General features: G+C 40.6%; 1 protein-coding gene across 1 annotated transcript in view; it reads left to right on the top strand.

Annotated features, from left to right (window-relative positions):
* cdc73 (cell division cycle 73, Paf1/RNA polymerase II complex component, homolog (S. cerevisiae)) overlaps positions 1-20,799 on the top strand; it is a 472,921-nt gene that overhangs the window by 298,572 nt on the left and 153,550 nt on the right. The window contains exons 12-13 of the mRNA XM_070887326.1: positions 6,040-6,075; positions 6,361-6,448. Coding sequence (XP_070743427.1) covers positions 6,040-6,075; positions 6,361-6,448 — 124 coding nt within the window. The remainder of the gene's footprint in view (positions 1-6,039; positions 6,076-6,360; positions 6,449-20,799) is intronic.

The following is a 20,799-nucleotide window of genomic DNA, read 5'->3' as shown; positions in this document are numbered from 1 at the left end:
GGACATTCCCAAAGATTCTTTCAGTGTTAGGGCTCAATTATTCAGAACTCTTCTCAACATATGACTGTCTTTATTAAGTTGCATACAAGAGTGTTGTTTTCTGACATGCCATTAGACACATCCCAACTCTAGCACTGATTTAGGCTCTGGTACAGATAAGCCTGTACTATTGGCAGTGATTGTGTAGCCTAACTTCTAGTGGAGTTGAGTATCTTTTCATAGGCCTCAGCTTCATCCCCTTACACCCCCACCTCAATGAATTTCGAGCTCGGCATGTTGCTGAGCTCTTTTTCCCGCCACTTTCGCCTCCGTGCCCACTTCTTCGATCAGGAGTCCCCGGCCCCCCCCCCCCTGCACAGCTGACCCTTTCTCCCGTTTTCAGAATTCTCACTCTACCTGAACCCCTCCCTTTGGCCTCTTACCCTCTCTCGACCTCTTCATTGCAAACTGCCAACAGGACATCGGCCGTCTCAATTTCTCTGCTCCCCTCACTCACTCCAACCTACCTCCCTCTGAACTTGCAGCACTCCGCTCGCTCAAATCCAACCCCAATCTTGTCATTAAACCTGCTGACAAGGGTGGCATTGTTGTTTAGTGAACCAGCCTCTATCTTGCAGAGGCTGAATGCCAACTCTCTGACAACTCCTCCTACCTCCTCCTGGACCATGACTCTACTACTGAACATCAAGCCATCATTTCCCAGACAGTCACTGACCTCCTCTGCTCTGGAGATCTTCCCTCCACAGCCACCAACCTCATAGTTCCTCAACCCCACACAGCCCACTTCTACCTCCTTCCCAAGATCCACAAACAGGACTACCTTGGTAGACCCATCGTTTCAGCCTGTTCTTGCCCCACAGAACTTATTTCCTCCTGTCTCGACTATTTTTTCTCCCCTTGTCTAATCTCTTCCCACCTACATCCACGACTCCTCCGATGCCCTTCGTCACTTTAACAGTTTCCAGTTTCCTGACCCCAACCGTCTCCTTTTTGCCATGGACGTCCAATCCCTGGGCACTTCCGTCTCCGTCACATCTGCTCTGATGATGCCACCTTTCACCCTAGTGACTCTGACATGTCTTCCTTTTTCCTCAGCCAAGGATTCCGCTCCGCCGTGGTTAACATGGCCCTTGACCGTGTTTGTTTTATTCCCGCACATCTGCTCTCGCCCCCTTCCCCTCCCTCTCATAACCACGACAGGGTTCCCCTTGTCCTCACCTTTCACCCCACCAGCCACCAACGGATCGTTTTCCGCCACCTCCAGCGTGATCCCATCACCAATCACGTCTTCCCCTCCCCTCCCCTCTCTGCTCCCTCTGCGACACCCTGGTTCATTCCACAGTCAGCCCCCCAGCACCCCCTCCTCTTCCCATGGCACTTTTCCGTGCAAGTGCAGGAGATGCAACACCTGCCCTTTTACCTCCTCCCTTCCCACTCTCCAGGGCGCCCAATACTCCTTCCAGGTGAATCGGTGATTTACTTGTATCATTTCAATTTAGTATACTGTATTCACTGTTCACTATGTGGTGGTCTCTTCTTTGGGGAGACCAAACGCAGATTGGGTGATCAGTTTGCGGAGCACCTCCATTCAGTCTAAGTGTGACCCTGAGCTTCCGGTCGCCTGTCACTTTAATTCCCCGCTTCACTCCCACTCCGACATCTCTGTCCTTGGCCTCCTACACTGTTCCAATGAAGCGCAACGCAAGCTCGAGAAACAGCACATCATCTTTCGTTTAGGCACTTTGCAGTCTTCTGGACTCAACATCGAGTTCAACAATTTCAGATAGCCTCTGCCCATTTTTGGCTCCCTTCACCCCGCCTCCCGATCTTATGTTTTTTTTCTCTCTCTTTGTCTCCAATAGCAGCTGGTCATTATTCTGCCATTCACACCCTGTCTATACTAACCTTTTTCTAACTTTGGCCATTACCATTTCAGTTCGGCCCATCATCCCTTTTGTGTCTCTAATCTTTCCTGCCTTCCACCCTATCACAGACCTTCCCTTTTATTCTTTCCTCCCCTCTTTCAGTGCTCCTTAAGAATGTTCTTTTCGAGCATTCGCCAGTTCTGACAAAGGGTCATCGACCTGAAACATCAACTCAGTTTTTCTCTCCTCAGATGCTGCCTGACCCGCTGAGATTTCTAGCATTTTCTATTTTTATTTCGGGTTCCAGCGTCCGCAGTTTTTTGCTTTTGTTTTCATAGGTAGTGTTCACTTTTTAACTGCTTAATAATCCAGAGCATTACAACATTCCTTTGTCCCTTATTTAGCACATGTGTTAATTCATGAACAAACTAAACTTTCTTGATTAGGAGTCTAATTATCTGACACATATACTCTGATGCCAGAACAGACTCTATAATCAACCTTGTAAATGTGTCAAGATTTCCTAGGTTTTCATTTGCCTTCACCAGTATAGATCCCCTGATACTTGGTTGGGAGAATTGATAATAAACTACCACAATGGCTATGAGGCGATTATAGGCTTTGCAGAGCCCTTGTAGTAATATATCCCTACTCAAAGAGCCGAGAGCCCAGGGGCAGAATGGGTCTGCCCACACTGCGATATGTGTGTGCACTAAATCCGTGCAGCAGAGCAGGTCTCCAGTCATCCTGATTAACCCTTGCCACTGGATAAAGGTCTAGCTCTGTCAAGCCCGTGTGGTGGCTGGTGTGCAACGGTCACCACATGTTAAAAAAATCCATGCAGAGGCATCTTCCACCCCCTCATATTGGAGTTCAGGATTGGAACATCGGGTCCTTCATTGAAACATCTGTGAACTCATGTGGAAACAAGTCATCCTCGTTCGAGGGACTGCCTACGATGATGATACATCTGAGTTTAAAGTTGATCCGACATTAGATACTGCAGGCGTTAGCATACAGTGGGATCATTTGTTAGTGGCATGGGGTAGTTGAGATCTGAAATTAAGGTAAATAAAAAAATTCCACTCTCTGGAAGCAGTAAGTTCCAAAAACAAAAGCCCTGATTCAAAAAATATAGGACTGCGATGTATTGGTGACCTATACTTTCCATAGCAGTTTCTGATTTTTATAATAGAAGAGACAAGCTGTTGTTAGAGAACCTCTTCATAAATTGTTAAGAATGTTGTAGAATGCACTTTTAACATACATTTTGAATGTTTTATTAAAAAAAAGGCCAGGAGTGTTGCATGTATTTTTTTCATTCTCTCTACTCTCCAGTCTGCCTCTTTCACCCATGTCCCCACCACCCCAGCTTTACACAAATTAATTTGACAAAATCAGTGTGTCTATGTTTGGGGGGGGTGGGGGGTCAGTGGTTGCAGAAGATAGTGTGCCAATTGATTAACATTTATGCACTGAATGCCAGTTCTTGTGCTATATTTAATGGACTTTTACTGTGAATTTTGAAAGCTCTGTTTTAATCTTGGTATTTCTGTAGAGGCAAAGACGTATCCACACAGTTCAGTGATGATGATATGTCTCCAGTGACTCTCGGATGCATCAAAAAAACACAATCGTTGTATAAAATAACTGAGTGGAAAATTTTTCCAGGCCTCAGGGTTACCAATTTTAATTTGTTCTGTTTATACATTAAATTTGAGTCTTGTTTTTGGAAAAATATCATTGAACCACTAGGCACTTGTAACATAGTGCTCTCAGCAAGAGAAGCAATAAACAATTTTAAGAAAGGCAGTTATTAACAATGGAATCCAACTACTGAAGGTCATTGTACGATCGATAGACAAACTAGGAAACATAGTGTAATAAACAACATTGTCTGTTAGTTAATAAAATGTGGAGGTGGGGAGTTGGCAAGGGCTCAGTTACCGAAGGCAGCGGCTTAGAAGGGAGGAAAAGAATCAAACGAGGATCGAGATATGTCACTGCCGTTAGCTGTCAGCTGAAACAGAGGTTTTTAGTGAACTCGCCTCGGATATCAAAGAGAACCAGACTGTCTGATATTTCAGGCATTTTTCTTTGATCAATTAAGAGCAGCAATGTTCCATATCTCTCTAATCATGAATCCAGGGTTTGAGCTATTGGGGTCTACCAGTTTTGAAAAATAGTCCATTTGGCAATTAGAAGACCATACATCATAACCTGACTATACTCTGGAATCCAGTTTAAATAGCTGACAGTTGCCCAAGTCAGGAGAAAGAAGCAAGAAATTTGCTCGCAGCCCAAAACATATGACTGGAGTGCCCATCTCTTCCTTCCATTTACAGATTAAGCCCTTAATTTGATATCCATTCATTCAATTTAAGGTTTTTAATCAAAAGGAATAATTTACTAATCTCTCAATTTTACCATCTGAGACGAGAGTAACAAAATCCTGGCGCCATGGTTCAACCGTGGCTGTTGACGCTTGAGTATACAGTCTGGATACCCAAAGTAAGATTTATTCCAATAATTGATTAATATAGTAGATTGTGCTATATTTTAGAGTTTAATGTATTCTGTATCTCCAGTTGTACTGCTTAGAAAATAATTGTATTGTAGCATCTTAATTCAGGGACTCTTAAACATGGGATAAATTTCCATACCTGCGAAAAATTGTTCCAGTTACTGTAAAGAATCTATGCATGAATCCTTTTTCTAAATATTTAAAGTCCTAATTCTTCAACATGCATAATCACGCAACTGCTTTACAGCTAATAAACTCCTATATATGACATGAGTGGATCTTATAAACAAGATCATTAGACAACCACTCAATTATTATACAGTACAGGTAGTGCAATTTTAATGTTTCTGCTGATAACGCCAGTAAATCTGTTCTAAGGATAGAGATTTATTGGACTTATTTAGAAATGGTGAGTAGCAAAAATACAATAAAGTGTGTTTCGCTTGTAACTTTATTTTTTAACGTTTACTTTCTACAACATGACACTTGTTAAAAGTTTTTTAGTTGATACATTTTGATCAAAGTAAGAACATCCTTTAAGCAGAATTATTTAAAACATTGATGTAATTGTGAAAAATGTGAGATAAACAAAGCATTCCTACTCGCAGTTCCTGTCTCTGCTTGTAGTTATAAAAACTTAACTATAGAAAGAAATATTGTTCCAGTGAGATCTGTCTGATTATTTGAGATTGGGGACCAACAAGTCAAAGGCTAAAACTCTCATAAAATTATAAGTGGTTATCACAAAAAGTTTTGGATGGAGTCTTTTGGGGGAGCGAATTAGGTGGGGAAAAGAAACATAGAAACAGAGAAAAATAGGTGCAGGAGTAGGCCATTCGGCCCTTCGAGCCTGCACCGCCATTCAATGAGTTCATGGCTGAACATGCAACTTCAGTACCCCATTCCTGCTTTCTCGCCATACCCCTTGATCTCTCTAGTAGTAAGGACTACATCCAACTCCTTTTTGAATATACTTAGTGAATTGGCCTCAACAACTTTCTGTGGTAGAGAATTCCACAGGTTCACCACTCTCTGGGTGAAGAAGTTTCTCCTCATCTCGGTTCTAAATAGCTTACCCCTTATCCTTAGACTGTAACCCCTGGTTCTGGACTTCCCCAACATTGGGAACATTCTTCCTGCATCTAACCTGTCTAAACCCGTCAGAATTTTAAACGTTTCTATGAGGTCCCCTCTCATTCTTCTGAACTCCAGTGAATACAAGCCCAGTTGATCCAGTCTTTCTTGATAGGTCAGTCCCGCCATCCCGGGAATCAGTCTGGTGAACCTTCGCTGCACTCCCTCAATAGCAAGGATGTTCTTCCTCAAGTTAGAAGACCAAAACTGTACACAATACTCCAGGTGTGGCCTCACCAAGGCCCTGTACAACTGTAGTAACACCTCCCTGCCCCTGTACTCAAATCCCCTCGCTATGAAGGCCAACATGCCATTTGCTTTCTTAACCGCCAGCTGTACCTGCATGCCAACCTTCAGTGACTGATGTACCATGACACCCAGGTCTCGTTGCAGAGGTAAAACCATGATTGGGTCGAATATGATGCATGTTGGAGTTCTTTGTGTATTACTGCATTTAGCCGCATATTGTAACAAGATGTCCTATTTTTAATGCATATTTTTTTTCTCCACAAACAGTTTCGCAGGCAAGACCACCACCAAATCAAAAGAAGGGTAAGAACCACGATTCAGCATTTGTATTCGGGAAAAGTATATAGCTCTGCAGCCAAGAAATAGTATAGTAAGATTAGACGAAACAATATCGTTACCAAAACAATCTCAGTACTCTGGCATTAAAATATTATAAATAATTGGTAGAGGTGTTTGCATTTGTAAACTGCATAAATCAGGACTGAGTTAATGATGGCATTTATTGTGATCTAAATAAGAAACTGTTGTTTTTAGCCCCAGAACTTTTTGGGTAATAGAAAACTTCAAAGGACTGTCTCTTCCTTCCAGGCTCTCGAACTCCTATCATTATTATTCCAGCAGCTACCACTTCTTTAATTACCATGCTGAATGCAAAAGATCTCTTGCAAGACTTAAAGTAAGTAGTAGAATAAATTGTATGTCTTAGAAAGTACTTCATGCTGGTTTGAAATAATTTCTGATAGAGTGGAATTTGTGGTATCAGAGTATAAATAACAAACATCCTCCACCGCCGACGTACTACGCTAAAATTGATAAACCGTGAAAAATATTCATAAGTCCTGTAAACTCTAACCTGTGAAAACTGACAGATCCATTGGTTTTTGGAAACTACAACTTCTATACTAGTTTGCATAACTTTTCCTGGTTTAACTCTGCAATCAGAAAAAGCATTTTCTATACATTTATGCTGTTTTTCTCTTGGCCAAAATGAATAAGACCATTGCCTCTCTGGCATTAAGATAAGAACTTTGGGTTGCAGACTTCCTGGCCAGTGGTAGAGTCATTCTGTGATTAGAAAGGAAAAGGTAGAGTTGAAATGAGGTGCGACCAGCTCTTCAACTGGGAATTGAAGTACCTGTATTTAGAGCCCTGAACTCCAAACTGTGGTTGTAAAGCTATGGCCTGTGTTACTAGGCTATGGCATGCCAGTAAGCAAACTGGAGAATGTATAATATGGGGCATTGACTGTACAGAATTTCACACTGGAGATAACTAGATGCCATTCCTATGAAGAAGTGGAATTAAATAGAGAAAAAAGCTAAACTTGGTGCTTGTGGATTACCCAGCGTGTTACTCCCAGACAATGCACTGCTCCCTTAACGTGATCCAATAAATGTACCAAACATAATCATTTTCTTTTTGATATAACCCATGTGGCTACCTGCTTTATGTTCATCACTTCAGTGTCCGTAATAGCATTCCTTCAAATCTGTTGAGTCTATTTGTGAGCTAATTTCTTATTTTTAAAGAAAAAAGTTCAATTGTGCAAATGTGAAAAATATGTTCGGGTTATATCTCCGTACATATTGCAGTAGGCTTCCTGTGGAGAAAGTAGAAACAATTTAAATGTGGTCTTGTGCTTTAAGAGAAACAGCATGACATATGGTTACTGATGATTGAGTGCCTTATGGGAGTACATCTGGTGTGAAAGATGTGGGTCAAGTAAAAGACCTGCTTGTCATTGTGACACGTTTACAGAACTCAAATGTTTTCTGCTACAAGATATTGATGCTATATGCACGTTTGTAAACTAAGTCATTTTTTAAAAATAAGGCACAAATTATCAGAATAAATAATTTATGGCAGAAGCTTAATTACTACACACAATTACTAATATCTGAGTTATGTTATACTGTGCTAAAATTTTCTGATAGATTTGCTTTAAATGCCAATTTATAATATTGTATAGAATTATTTAGGAATATACTTAAATTAGGAAAGGGGTCAATTGCAATTTTCAATTTCAGTCCAGAACTAATGTAACATTTTGAAGTTTTTTTCCTTAAAGTAATCTCTAAGCAGAAAAAACCTGATGTCCTTGCCATAATGAACAATGACAGCATATCCCAAATAAGTTTCTAAACCACTTTGAGCATGTAGTTGAGGGATCAAATTCAAAGATGAAGCTCCAGAAAAAAGAAAGGAATTAGAAACACTTGGAAAAGCCAAATGTGTCAAGAAGAAAATTGATCTTCATCAGATTTCCATAATAAATTAACTTTACTTAATGGTACATTATTACCCTTTTGGTTGTATTTTTTGGGGGAAATGAGACAAGTGATTATGTATTTTCAACCTTGAAATTTTTTTCTAAACTTCTGACTAGAAGACAAAAAAAACAAAGTGAAAAGGACTACTTTGTTACAACTCAAATAAAATGATGGAACAATTGGGATTGCTGGAGCATTTTCATTTCAGTAAAGATGTTAATTTTAAAATGGTTCTTAAAGATGTGTCAACTTGTATTTTAAACATTAAACTTAATTGTTGAGAGCGAATCATTTACTATATCAGCTAGCATGGGTCAAGAAGGAAAGCTGGATAGTCAGGAGTGGGCATAGGGCATAGGGCACAGGTGCTATGTATGATGGATAAAATGAGCTTGAGGAAGGCAAATGGGAATTTGGGAGAAACTAGAGCGATGGGGCTTTAGGGTTAGAGTAAGAGTGGGATTGGGGAAGGTTTGGCTTAGTAGGGAAGGAGGAGGAAGCAGCTGAATAGATGGTTTCTACCTTGGCAATGAAGGAATATTTGAGCTCCTTACACTTGTAAGAAGTGAGGGGAGGAACATGGGAAAAGGGGTTCAAAGAAGTGGTTGATATTAGAGAAAAGGAGCCCAGTGTTATCTCTGCCATATAGAATGTTCCTAAAATTATGGCTTATTTTTGTAAGTTTACCAAATACTTTCCAAATTTATCTAACATGGATACTTAAATACCCTAAAATACAGCTCCGTCGATAACTTAGTTGGTATGGGCAGTTCTATAAAGAATGTAAGGTCCCAGATTTGTTTCTAATTCATATGCTGTATTAGCTCATTTCAACTGAAGTGATAATTGACCCTAGCACCCCTTGAAGGAGAATACAATGTGTTCCTGACCCTAATTTCTATTCTTTGAGGATTGTGAGCATTGGGTGAGTACAGGTTCAGCTGTAATGTCCATCACAGTTGGGTAGCCTGCACAAATTCCTGTGGGAAGAATGGCCCGTTGGCCAAGGTGTCAGAAGGCTGCTGAAACCCATGCTTCTGGTAAGAATTGATGCCTTTAGTTGAGGAGGAGAGAAACCAATAATAGAGGGAAAAAAATCAACAACAAAAAATAATTTGTTAATTCCCCAAAACACTTTGCATCAGAAGGTCTGTGTGGTATTTGCCCTGAAATTCTGGTCGGACGTTTCTTTCTGACGAACGCCTCTGACTGGAGAATTTTTACGAATTTACCTGGTGGTTCCGGAGGAGCATGGGATTCCGTTGAGGAGGCCTACTATTCCCGCGGTGCAAAGCGCGCTCCCGTCCTCCAGGTTCCCACTCTGAAGATGCAGTCACGTGTGACTTCTCAACCAATCAGGTACAGTATTCCACAGCTTTATCATTAATAACAATGAGAACTCCATATCTACGAGTTCTTATTGCTATTAATGAGAGAAAAAAACAAACACCATAATAAAGAATAAAAAAACACCTCATAACTTTAATTTCAATTAATTTTAATTAATAAATGTCTTAGAAAAAAAAAATTCCGATTTGAAAAAAAATATTTTTTTAATTATGATTTAACATAAACTTACCGTAGTGGGCAGGGTTTATAAACAACAAAATAAGTTTTTTTTAAATTTTATTTTATTATGTTTTTGTATGCTTTTATCAGGCGCAAGAGTTTTGAGGACATTTGCTGGGCATGATGTGAGTTAATACCGTAATCTTGCCCTTGCAAATGTCCTCGCTCCTGAGATATGGCTCCAGCTTGTCAGATCGGAAAAAACAGTTTTCAGCGCATGCGCATTGTGCGCTGAAAACCGACTTTTGCAATGCCTTCCTGGCTCCGTACGGACCCAGGGAGGCCGGGATTTCCAGGCCATTAGCTGCAACCCTCAGTTGCTCAATATCCACTCAATTTTGCAGAACATACACACATTTTGTATCCTGTAAATGCAAATGTTTTTTGTAAATATTCATGCAGATTGTTTTAAAATGAAATTATGTGGGGGTGGGAAATCTTAGAATATTTTTGTTTGTATTTCTCAGTGTGCTATAAAAATTGAGTACAAAATAGCAGATGCAGTTCTCAAATGTTAAGTACAGCAGTCATCAAATTTCAAATCAAATGAATTGTGGAAAGCAGCTTGTTTGCATTTCTAGTATGGACTATAATTGAAGCATGAAGTAGGATTGTTCAAATAGACTGAGAATGAGAATATAAGTGAGCATTAGAAAATAATGGTACATGTAGTGTGTAATGTATGCAATTTGGAGACGATAGATCTTTACAGTCGACTTGTAAGTCAGGTAGTACTAAATATAGTGAAAGAGGATCAGTGCAAAATTAAAGAAGATCTAGAATGCTGATGGGGTAATAGGAATTCTATAACTTCACAGAATGCAAGATGTTCTTTCTGTAATCATTACAAGTATGTTAGAAGCAATGTTACTGCCTAAATTCAGGTTTTAATAGATAATCTGAATTATTCAGGATTGAAAGTGTTTCACATTACTGTTAATTTTAATCAGATAAACGGTCATATATTTATTGAAACTTGGGTAGCACACAACACTGAGCTATCAGAGGTCCTGTTGTGTGGCTATTCATTCAAAGTAATGGAAAACTATCTGAATATTATTCAGATTCTAAAATTGTATTTTCTGGTAGCCTATTTAAGGATTTGATTGAACAGTAATAAATGAGTAGTGTTTTGGTAATGGAAGTGATGCCAAATAGTAGAAGGATTCAAATTGAGTAATGTGTTCAAAATTGGAATGGGTTGGAGATTTAAGTTTAAAATGATGTTGTATGCAGCATTTGGGAATGCCCTGTTTATAATTTTTTTTTTGCTGGCTATGCATCCCTTTTCCAGACATGCCAACTCTTCCGATTTGATGGTGAATCTCAAAATTTTGAATGCATTTTTGGTATCAGTCAAAGTCTTCCAAGTAAAATCTTAACCTATTTTATAATTCCTGGTGGTTAATTGAGACCCACTTCCTGCTCCCTCGACCCTATTCTCACTAAACGGCTGACCACCCGACTTCCTTTTCTGGTTCCCATGTTATCTGACATTGTTAACGGTTCTCGCTCCTAAGGTTTGTTCCCCTCTCCTTCAAATCTGTCATCATCACTCCTCTCCTCAGCAAACCAACCCTTGACCCCACTATCCTTGCAAATTACCGCCCCAAAACCGACCTCCCTTTCCTCTCCAAAATCCTTGAACATGTTGTTTCCCAAATTCGTGCCCATCTTCCAGGATTCCCCATGTTTGAATCCTTTCAATCAGGTTTTCACCCCTGCAATAATATTGAAACGGCTCTCATCAAAGTCACAAATAACATCCTTTGTCACTGTGACAAAGGTAAACTATTCCTTCTCGACCTGTCTGTAGCTTTTGACACCATTGACCACTCCATCCTCCTCCAACGCCTCTCCATGGTCATCCAGTCTGGTGGGACTGCACTCACCTGGTTCCATTCTTATCTATCTAATCATAGCCAGAGAATCACCTGCACTTCTGTTCCCGCATCATTACCTCTGTTGTCCCCCAAAGATCTATCCTTGGCCCCCGCCTATTTCTCATCTATGTTCTGTCCCTTGGCGACATCATCCGAAAACACAGCGTCAGTTTCCACATGTATATTGACAAATTCTTTGAGGATGCAACGAACAGGATGGATAAAGGGGAACCAGTGGATTTGGTATATTTGGACTTCCAGAAGGCATTTGACAAGGTGCCACATAAAAGGTTACTGCACAAGATAAAAGTTCATGGGGTTGGGGGTAATATATTAGCATGGATACAGGATTGACTAACGAACAGAAAACAGAGAGTAGGGATAAATGGTTCATTCTCGGATTGGCAATCAGTAACCAGTGGGGTGCCGCAGGGATCAGTGCTGGGACCCCAACTATTTACAATCTATATTAACGACTTGGAGGAAGGGACCGAGTGTAATGTAGCCAAGTTTGCTGACGATACTGAGATGGGAGGAAAAGCAATGTGTGAGGAGGACACACAAAATCTGCAAAAGGACAGACCGGAATTTGGGAGATGGGGTATAACGTGAAGTCATGCACTTTGGCAGAAAAAAAATCAAAGAGCAAGTTATTATTTAAATGGAGAAAGATTGCTAAGTGCTGCAGTGCAGCAGGACCTGGGGGTACTTGTGCATGAAATACAAAAGGTTAGTATGCAGGTACAGCAAGTGATCAGGAAGGCCAATGGAATCTTGGCCTTTATTGCAAAGGGGATGGAATATAAAAGCAGGGAAGTCTTGCCAAAATTGTACAGGGTATTGGTGAGACCACACCTGGAATACTGCGTGCAGCTTTCGTTTCCATATTTATGAAGGGATAGACTTGCTTTGGAGGCAGTTCAGAGAAGGTTCACAAGGTTGATTCTGGAGACGAGGGGGTTGACTTATGAGGAAAGGTTGAGTAGGTTGGGCCTCTACTCATTGGAATTCAGAATAATGAGAGGTGATCTTATCGAAACTTATAAGATTATGAGGGGGGTTGATGGGGTGGATGCAGGGAGGATGTTTCCACTGATAGGGGAGACTCGAACTAGAGGGCATGATCTTAGAATAAGGGGCCGCCCATTTAAAACTGAGGCATCTCTTCTTTCGGAAGGTTGTAAATCTATGGAATTAACTGCCTCGAAGAGCTGTGGAAGCTGGGACATTGAATAAATTTGAGACAGAAATAGACAGTTTCTTAAACGATAAGTGGGTAAGGGGTTATGGAGAGCGGGCAGGGTAGTGGACCCGAGTCCATGATCGGATCAGCCATGATCATATTAAATGGCGGAGCAGGCTCGAGGGGCCGTATGGCCTACTCCCGCTTCTATTTCTTATGTTCTTATGACATCCAGTTCTACCTCAGCACTACTTCTCTCAACCCCTCCACTGCAGATTGGAAAACCGCAAGTGTAACGCCCCTATTTTTAAAAAACAAAAGCAGACAAAGAGCAGGAAACTATAGACCAGTTAGCCTAACATCTGTCATTAGGAAAATGCTGGAGTCCATTATTAAGGAAGCAGTAGCGGGTCATTTGGAAAAGCATATTTCCATCAAGCAGAATCAGCATGGTTTTATGAAAGGGAAATCATGTTTGACAAATTTGCTGGAGTTCTTTGAGGATGCATTGAGCAGGGTGGATAAGAGGGACCAGTGGATGTGATGTATTTGGATTTCCAGAAGTCATTTGATAAGGTGCCACATAAAAGGTTACTACACAAGATAAAAGCTCACGGGGTTGGGGGTAATATATTAGCATGGATAGAGGATTGGCTAACGAACAGAAAACAGAGAGTTGGGATAAATGGGTCATTTTCCGGTTGGCAAACAGTAACTAGTGGGGTGCCTTGGGATCGGGGCTTGGGCTTCAACTATTTACAATCTACATTAATGACTTGGATGAAGGGACCAAGTGTAATTAGCCAAGTTTGCTGATGATACAAAGATGCGTGAGAAAGCAAATTGTGAGGAGGACACACAAAATCTGCAAAGTGATATAGATAGGCTAAGTGAGTGGGCAAAAATTTGGCAGATGGAGTATAATGTGGGAAAATGTGAGGTTATCTACTTTGGCAGAAAAAATAGAAAAGCAAATTATAATTTAAATGGAGAAAAATTGCAAAGTGCTGCATTACAGAGGGACCTAGGGGTCTTTGTATATGAAACACAAATAGTTAGTATGCAGGTACAACAAGTGATCAGGAAGGCAAATGGAATGTTGGCCTTTATTGCAAAGAGAATGGAGTATAAAAGCAAAGAAGTCCTTCTACAACTGTAGGGTATTGGTGAGGCTGCATCTGGAGTACTGTGTACAGTTTTGGTCTCCGTATTTAAGGAGGGATATACTTGCTTTGGAGGCTGTTCAGAGACGGTTCGGTAGGTTGATTCCGGAGATGAGGGGATTGACTTATGATGATGGGTTGAGTAAGTTGGGCCTATGGTAATTGGAGTTCAGAAGAATGAGAGGTGATCTGATCGAAACATATAAGATAATGAGGGGGCTCGACAAGGTGGATGCAGAGAGGATATTTCCACTGATAGGGGAAAGTAAAACTAGGGGACATAGTCTCAGAATAAGGGGACGTCCATTTAAAAGTGAGATGAGGAGGAATTTCTTCTGAGGGTTGTAAATCTATGGAATTCTCTGCCCCAGAGAGCTGTGGAGGCTGGGTCATTGAATATATTTAAAGCGGAGATAGACAGATTTTTGAGTGATAAGGGAATAAAGGGTTATGGGGAGAGAAGTAGAGCCTAAACTCTGGAATTCTCTCAGATTAGATCAGCTATGATCTGATTAAATGGCGGAGAAGGCTCGAGGGGCCAGGTTCTTATGTCTCTAAATTGTCATTCTGCTTGTTTGACATCTAGTACTGGATGAGCAGAAATTTTCTCCAATAAAATATTGGGAGGACTGAAGAAATTGTCTTCGGTCCTTGCCACAAACGCCGTTCCCTAGGCACCGACTCTATCCCCCTCCCTGATAACCGACTGAGGCTGATCCAGACTGTTCGCAATCTTGCTGTCATATTTGATCTTGAAATGAGCTTACGACCATATACCTGCGGCATAACTAAGACCACATATTTCCACCTTCGTAACAACACCTGTCTCCACCTCTGTCCTTACCTCAGCTCATCTGCTGAAACCCTCATCCATGCCTTTGTCACTTCTAGACTTGAATATTCCAATGCACTTCTGGCTTGCCTCCCACTTTCTATCCTATGTAAACTTGAGGTCATCCAAAACGCGACTGCCTGTTTCCTAATTCACACCAAGTCCCGTTCACCCATGTCGCTGACCTACATTGGCTCCCGGTTAAGGAATGCCTCAATTTTGAATTCTCATACTTGTTTTCAAATCCCTCACCCATCCCTATCTCTGTAATCTCCTTCAGCACCCACTTCCCCTCCCCCACCTCTAATTCTGGCCTTTTGAGCATTGTTGATTATAATCGCTTAACCATTGGTGACTGTACCTTCAGCTGCCTAAGCTCTGGAATTCCCTCCCTAAACCTCCACACCTCTCTCCTCCTTTGAGACGTTCCATAAAACCTATCTCTTTGGCCAAGCTTTCGATCATCTGCCCTAATTTCTCCTTATGTGGCTCAGTGTCACATTTTGTGTCTTATAAATGCTCCTGTGAAGGGCCTTGGGACGTTTTACTACATTAAAGGCATTCTATAAATACAAGTTGTTGTCGTTGAGCTAACATTTCCACCTACGTTGCAGTGACAGAGCAGGAGAAACCTTGCAGAAATTCCCAGTGTAAGCGAGTGGGGTGAGCGGTTAGCAGGAAGTTCTTGAGACAGACCGAAAGAAAAAGAAAAAACTTGCATTTATATAGCGCATTTCACGACCACTGGATGTCCAAACGCGCTTTACAGCCAATTAGGTACTTTTTGAAGTGTACTTACTGATGTAATGTAGGAAACGGGCAGCAATGTGATAAACCAGATAATCCGTTTTAGTGATGTTGATTGAGAGTTAAATATTGGCTAGGACACCGGGGATAACTCCCATGTTCTTCTTCAAAATAGTGCTATAGGATCGTTTATGGCCATCTGAGAAAGCAGATGGGGCCTCAGTTTAATGTCTCATCTGAAAGAAGGCACCTCCAAAAGTGCAACATTCCCTCAGTACTGCACTGGAGTGTCAGCCTAGGTTTTTGTGCTCAAGTCTCTGGAGTGGGACTTGAACCCAAACCTTCTGACTCAGGCAAGGGTGCTGCCTTTTGGCTGACACTTGTAGTTCAAGCATGAAATGCTTTCTCATGGGGAGTAGTTGAAGCAGACGCCAACGCATCTTTTAAGGGAAGAGCGATAGTATTTGAGGCAAAAGAAGTTACAAAGCTATAGGGAAGGAGCAGAGCAGTGGGATTAGTTTTGGATTGCTCCAACATTGAGTGAGTGGCCTTCTATAGTTCTACCACCAAATAAAGATTAAAAACATTGGATAATACAGTGCTATGTTTGGGTTAATCTATGGCAGAGAAAGTCGGTGCTTATTTTGCTCATGCTGCCACAACAACTTGGGCCTCGATGGGCAAAATTCTTTCAAGGCAACTACTTAGAACTACTTGAATTGTGCTTTCACAAAGCATTGTTGACTTGGTCTCTCAGCTCAAGGAAATGGTTATTTGGTCTGCAGTGCCCAAGGTGGCTTGTACATTCAGGTTCTTGGAGTCCTGGTGACCATTTCTTTGTTACTTTGAAATAATCCTAATTTTCTGAGGAAAATAATTAGATTATATACCATAGATTTATTATCATTCTTGAAAAGAAGCACAAACTCTACCTGCAATGGTCTTGCTCCTTCATCCTGGCTGACCTGTTGCTGCTTGGAGCCATTAAGGTAACTGTTGTGTGTTGCATTGGGTGTTTGTTACTGGGTCTTTGCTGCCTTCTCTGCTCAAGAAATTACGGTTATGTTCCAAATGAGATCTTGTATGAAACATGGTGGATGCAGATAATCTGACCAAAATGGTAGCACATAGGCTCAAATTAATTAAATGAGAGCACTAATAGATAATTCTTCATTTGCTCCTGGTTGATGATGGCATACCCTGCTTGTATGGGGATGTTGAACTTTTTTCAAAGTAGAGAAAGACCATGCCTACAGTGAGTAATCTGACATTTGGCATGAGATGAATGACCATATTGTGAAGTACGTAGGTTAAGGTCTATTTTACATTTGTATTAATTAAGATATAGTGATTTCCCCCCCCACAACAGTTTCAAGAAAAAATAGTTTATAGTAAAAAAAACTTCTACCTGAGAACTGCTGCAGCATATGGAGGTGAGAGAATGGATTAGGGTCTAGGCTAGAAATGAATGAGGGTTGATCGTAGATTGGGGTGTCAGGATTGGCAGGAAGTGGTAATTGGTGTATGTAGTGGGAAGGAATAGAATGCTGGGGCTGCAGTCAATACCTATTTCGCAAACAATAATTTTGTTTGCCCATGTCTAGGTCCCTCTATGAATTTATTTTTACCACATCCTATTGAAAATGTAATTCTTTGGTTAGTACATTGGGCTTTTCCTTTCTTTTAAAAATTGTCACTGGGTGATATGAAAGTTAATTGTTTGTTGGAAAAATATACATGGCTAACTGGGACCAAATCTGGCTTTCTGCAAAAGTAACCTTTCTAAACTTTTGATCCCCCAACATCCATCATCTAGTTGTTCAGCATCAGCTATCTTCTCCGGCTGGTCAGCTCGCTTTCAGTCAGGCAGCACCACAAATTGAGGCTTCATTGGGAAAGTGTGACGGATGCTGGCTGCAGTGGTGTGAAAAGCTCAGTCACTAGGGCGACGGGTAGGTTGGAGGGAGAGGTAGGGCAGTGGGGCGCCGTCTTGGCAGGTAGAGTAACAACAGAAAAGGTGAACGGGAAAAAAACAGTGAGGCCACTGTCGCACAGTGCATCACTGTGGACTCGGCAAAACCCCAATGCTGAGTTGGGGTGCAGAGACCAAATGTGTGTGGGAAGTCTACTTTTCTGTGAACGGGACGGAGATGGGATTGTGGGGGGGGGGGGAAGCAGCTGAGCAGCCGGGGTAGAGAGAACAAGAGTGTGGCCATTGCTAGAAAGGAACCACCTGTAATTACGATATAAACTGAAACTTACCAAATCTCGATGTGGCCTACCTTTGTCAACATTCATCCAGAGTCCTGTCAATCAGAAAGTGACGACTCCGAACAGTCACAATTGCTATTAACCAATAAGATTGGTAGAAAGCAATGGTAACATTTGAAATGGTCATGCGATTAATATTGCCCAATAAGTTGGCTCAAAAATGATAATTTTTTAATTGATTTCTTAATTGAGAAATAACACTTCCTTGATATTACGGTAGTCACTTGGATGTCATCACAGCGATCTGTGACACACATTTATAGAAATAGTTAAATTTGGCAATATGTACATTTATACATGAGAAATTAACAGCATATAATGAAGAACACTGAGATATTGACACTACTTGTGAGTGCAACCTTCATAACCAGCCAATTGGTACTAATTGTTTTATGTATTTTGGATGTGAAGTCTACATATTTATTTAAGCATGAACAGCAATCAGTAAATCCATGCTTGGCGGGCAGGAAAGTGGCTGTAGAATCAGTAACAAAGCAACATTTTATAAATTATAGCAGTACTAATGAGTCAGTTATTAGAGCAACAAACAATCTCCATGTGACAGTTTGAGGTCAGCAACTAAGTATGTATCAATAAATGTAATTGTGTAACTGGCTCATGCTGCTGTTCGGAATGCAAATAACCTGCAAAATTAATTTATATGGCATTGATGAATGAAACCAATGTCCTAGTATCAGTTATGAGAGGTAGTTAAGATTGATGTCCTGTTTATATCAGATGTTTCATTAAATGGTAAAAATGCAAAATATGCTGCAGCTTCTCAATTTCTGCTCTTTAAACGTGCTATTTGAGCTATGTCAATATGGCTTGAAATGCAATTCAAAACTATTTTTTGAAAACCAGTATAAATTCTGACTCTCTCGAATCAGTAAATCATGAGGCCTTGCACTATGTTTCAACATTTAACAAGCTGAGAATTCTTTTTTTAAATTAAAAGTGTATTTGCGCTAATCGGGGTGATTCTTCCCCCTCCCTCTCCAAACTCGCCTGTCTTCCAAATGTTCTAAAATGACACTAAAATATGCAACATTCTCTTTTTTGACCTTTTGATATGGAGAATAGTGGGGCTAAAATTACAGCCTCACCGGGTCCGTACGAAGTGCATGTGCATGTGCCAAAAATCGGCCTTTGCGATCTGTCAAGATTTGTCTTGACAGATTCCTCCACAACCCTGGGAGAAGGACATTCGTGCGGCAGAGATTGGACTATTTGCCCAACTCATGCCCAGCGAATATCCTTCAAACTCTTACGCCTGGTGAAAGCAGCGCATAGCCTACGTTTACCAGCGTAAGAGTTTTAAAACATATAAAAATTAAATTTAAAAACACATTTTTATGTTTAAAAACTCTGTCCATTAAGGTAAGTTTATTTTAAACCGTATTAAAATACAATTTAAAAAAAAGTCAAAAAAAAAATATATTTTCTCAAACATTTAATTAACTTTAATTTCAATTAATTTTAAATATGTGAGGTGTTTTATTTATTTATTATGTTATGTTTCTTGTTTTAGGGGGTTATTATTGATGATAATGGGAACTCGTAAAAACGGAGTTCCCATTATTATCAATGACAATACTGCAGAGTGATTGGTGGTCCAGACCCACGTGACTCCAGCTTTTTCCGCACGTACAGGTAAGTCCTCTCCCCGTACGCTACGCATCGTATGAAGGCTTCCGACTGCAATCAAGGGTGCCTCTGGGACCATCAAGTACTTTCGCAAAATAATTTTGGGTCGGAGGTGTTTGTCCACAGGAAGCCTCTGACCTGAATTTTAGCCCCAGTAATTTTATACTATGGACTCGCATCCATTGGAAAACACATGTAAGTATAGCAAAATTTATGTTTCTTGGGACAAAGGATTATCAGATCTTATACAATTGAATTCAAAAGATAGTTCTGGAGGCAGGAAAATAAATTTGAATCAAATATTAAGTTAAGATGTAATAGATGAGGAATGTAATTGTTGAAGTCCAAAACCTAGACTTCTATGCACTTCTATTAGTCGTCTCCTTTTTAGAGGGTGCTGCGCAACATACTAACATAAAGTATTAAACCAACAGTATAAGAGTACAGCAGAATATTGCTGTAATTTTTTTTCTGTTGTATAATCTGTATAAGAAAGTATGTTTAACAACACTATTTAATAGTACATCCATACTTCACCCAGTGATACCAGATTTACTGTTGTTGCTCCTTGAATGTGTCTTATCATAGCCTAGTTGACCTTTTACAGTTTGGATCTCAAAGAAATTGTGACTTAATTATCGAAATTAATGTATTTTATTTGTAAAACATTTACACATCCTAACTGCATTGATGTAATTATTGCAGCAACTGAGGCTGAAGTTTACAGGAAAATTAGAGAGCCGTGTATTAACAATACAGTTATAATTGTAGGAGATTTTGATGATCCAAAAATAGATGGGGATAGAGAAAATGTTTGTGGTTAAAAAGGGGGTAGTTGATTCTTCAGCCAATTTGTTGGTACTCCAAAAAGTAAAGAAGCACTACTTGACCTGGTTCTGGAGCAGATAGGGAACATGTGTAAATGGTGACCACAATATACCTAGACTTGGTGTAAGAACAGAAATGGGGTGGGGGTGGGGGAAGAGTTCAGGACAATGGTACATGACTGGAAAAAAAATGAGTAAGTTAAAAAGGCATAATGCCAATATTAAATGGAAGAAAAATTGCCAAGTAGTACAGCAATGTGTAATTTTTATGCATGATATGGAAAGGGTCCAAATTAAGTGCTCTTCCTCCATTTAGGGCGGTCTTTGGCCAGGGATTCCCAGGTGTCGGTGGGGATGTTGCACTTTATCAAGGAGGCTTTGAGGGAGTCCTTGAAACATTTCCGCTGCCCACCTGGGGCTCACTTGCCATGTAGGAGCTCCGAGTAGAGCGCAAATTTTGGGAGTCTTGTGTCGGGCATACGGACAATGTGGCCCGCTCAATGGAGCTGGTTGAGTGTGGTCAGTGCTTCGATGCTGGGGATGTTGGTCAGATCGAGAACACTGACGTTGGTGTGTCTGTTCTCCCAGGGGATTTACAGGATCTTGCGGAGACATCGTTGGTGGTATTTCTCCAG

Source organism: Pristiophorus japonicus, chromosome 8, assembly GCF_044704955.1.
Source record: "Pristiophorus japonicus isolate sPriJap1 chromosome 8, sPriJap1.hap1, whole genome shotgun sequence".
NCBI lineage: Eukaryota > Metazoa > Chordata > Chondrichthyes > Pristiophoridae > Pristiophorus > Pristiophorus japonicus.
This window is presented reverse-complemented; position numbering and strand designations above follow the sequence as displayed.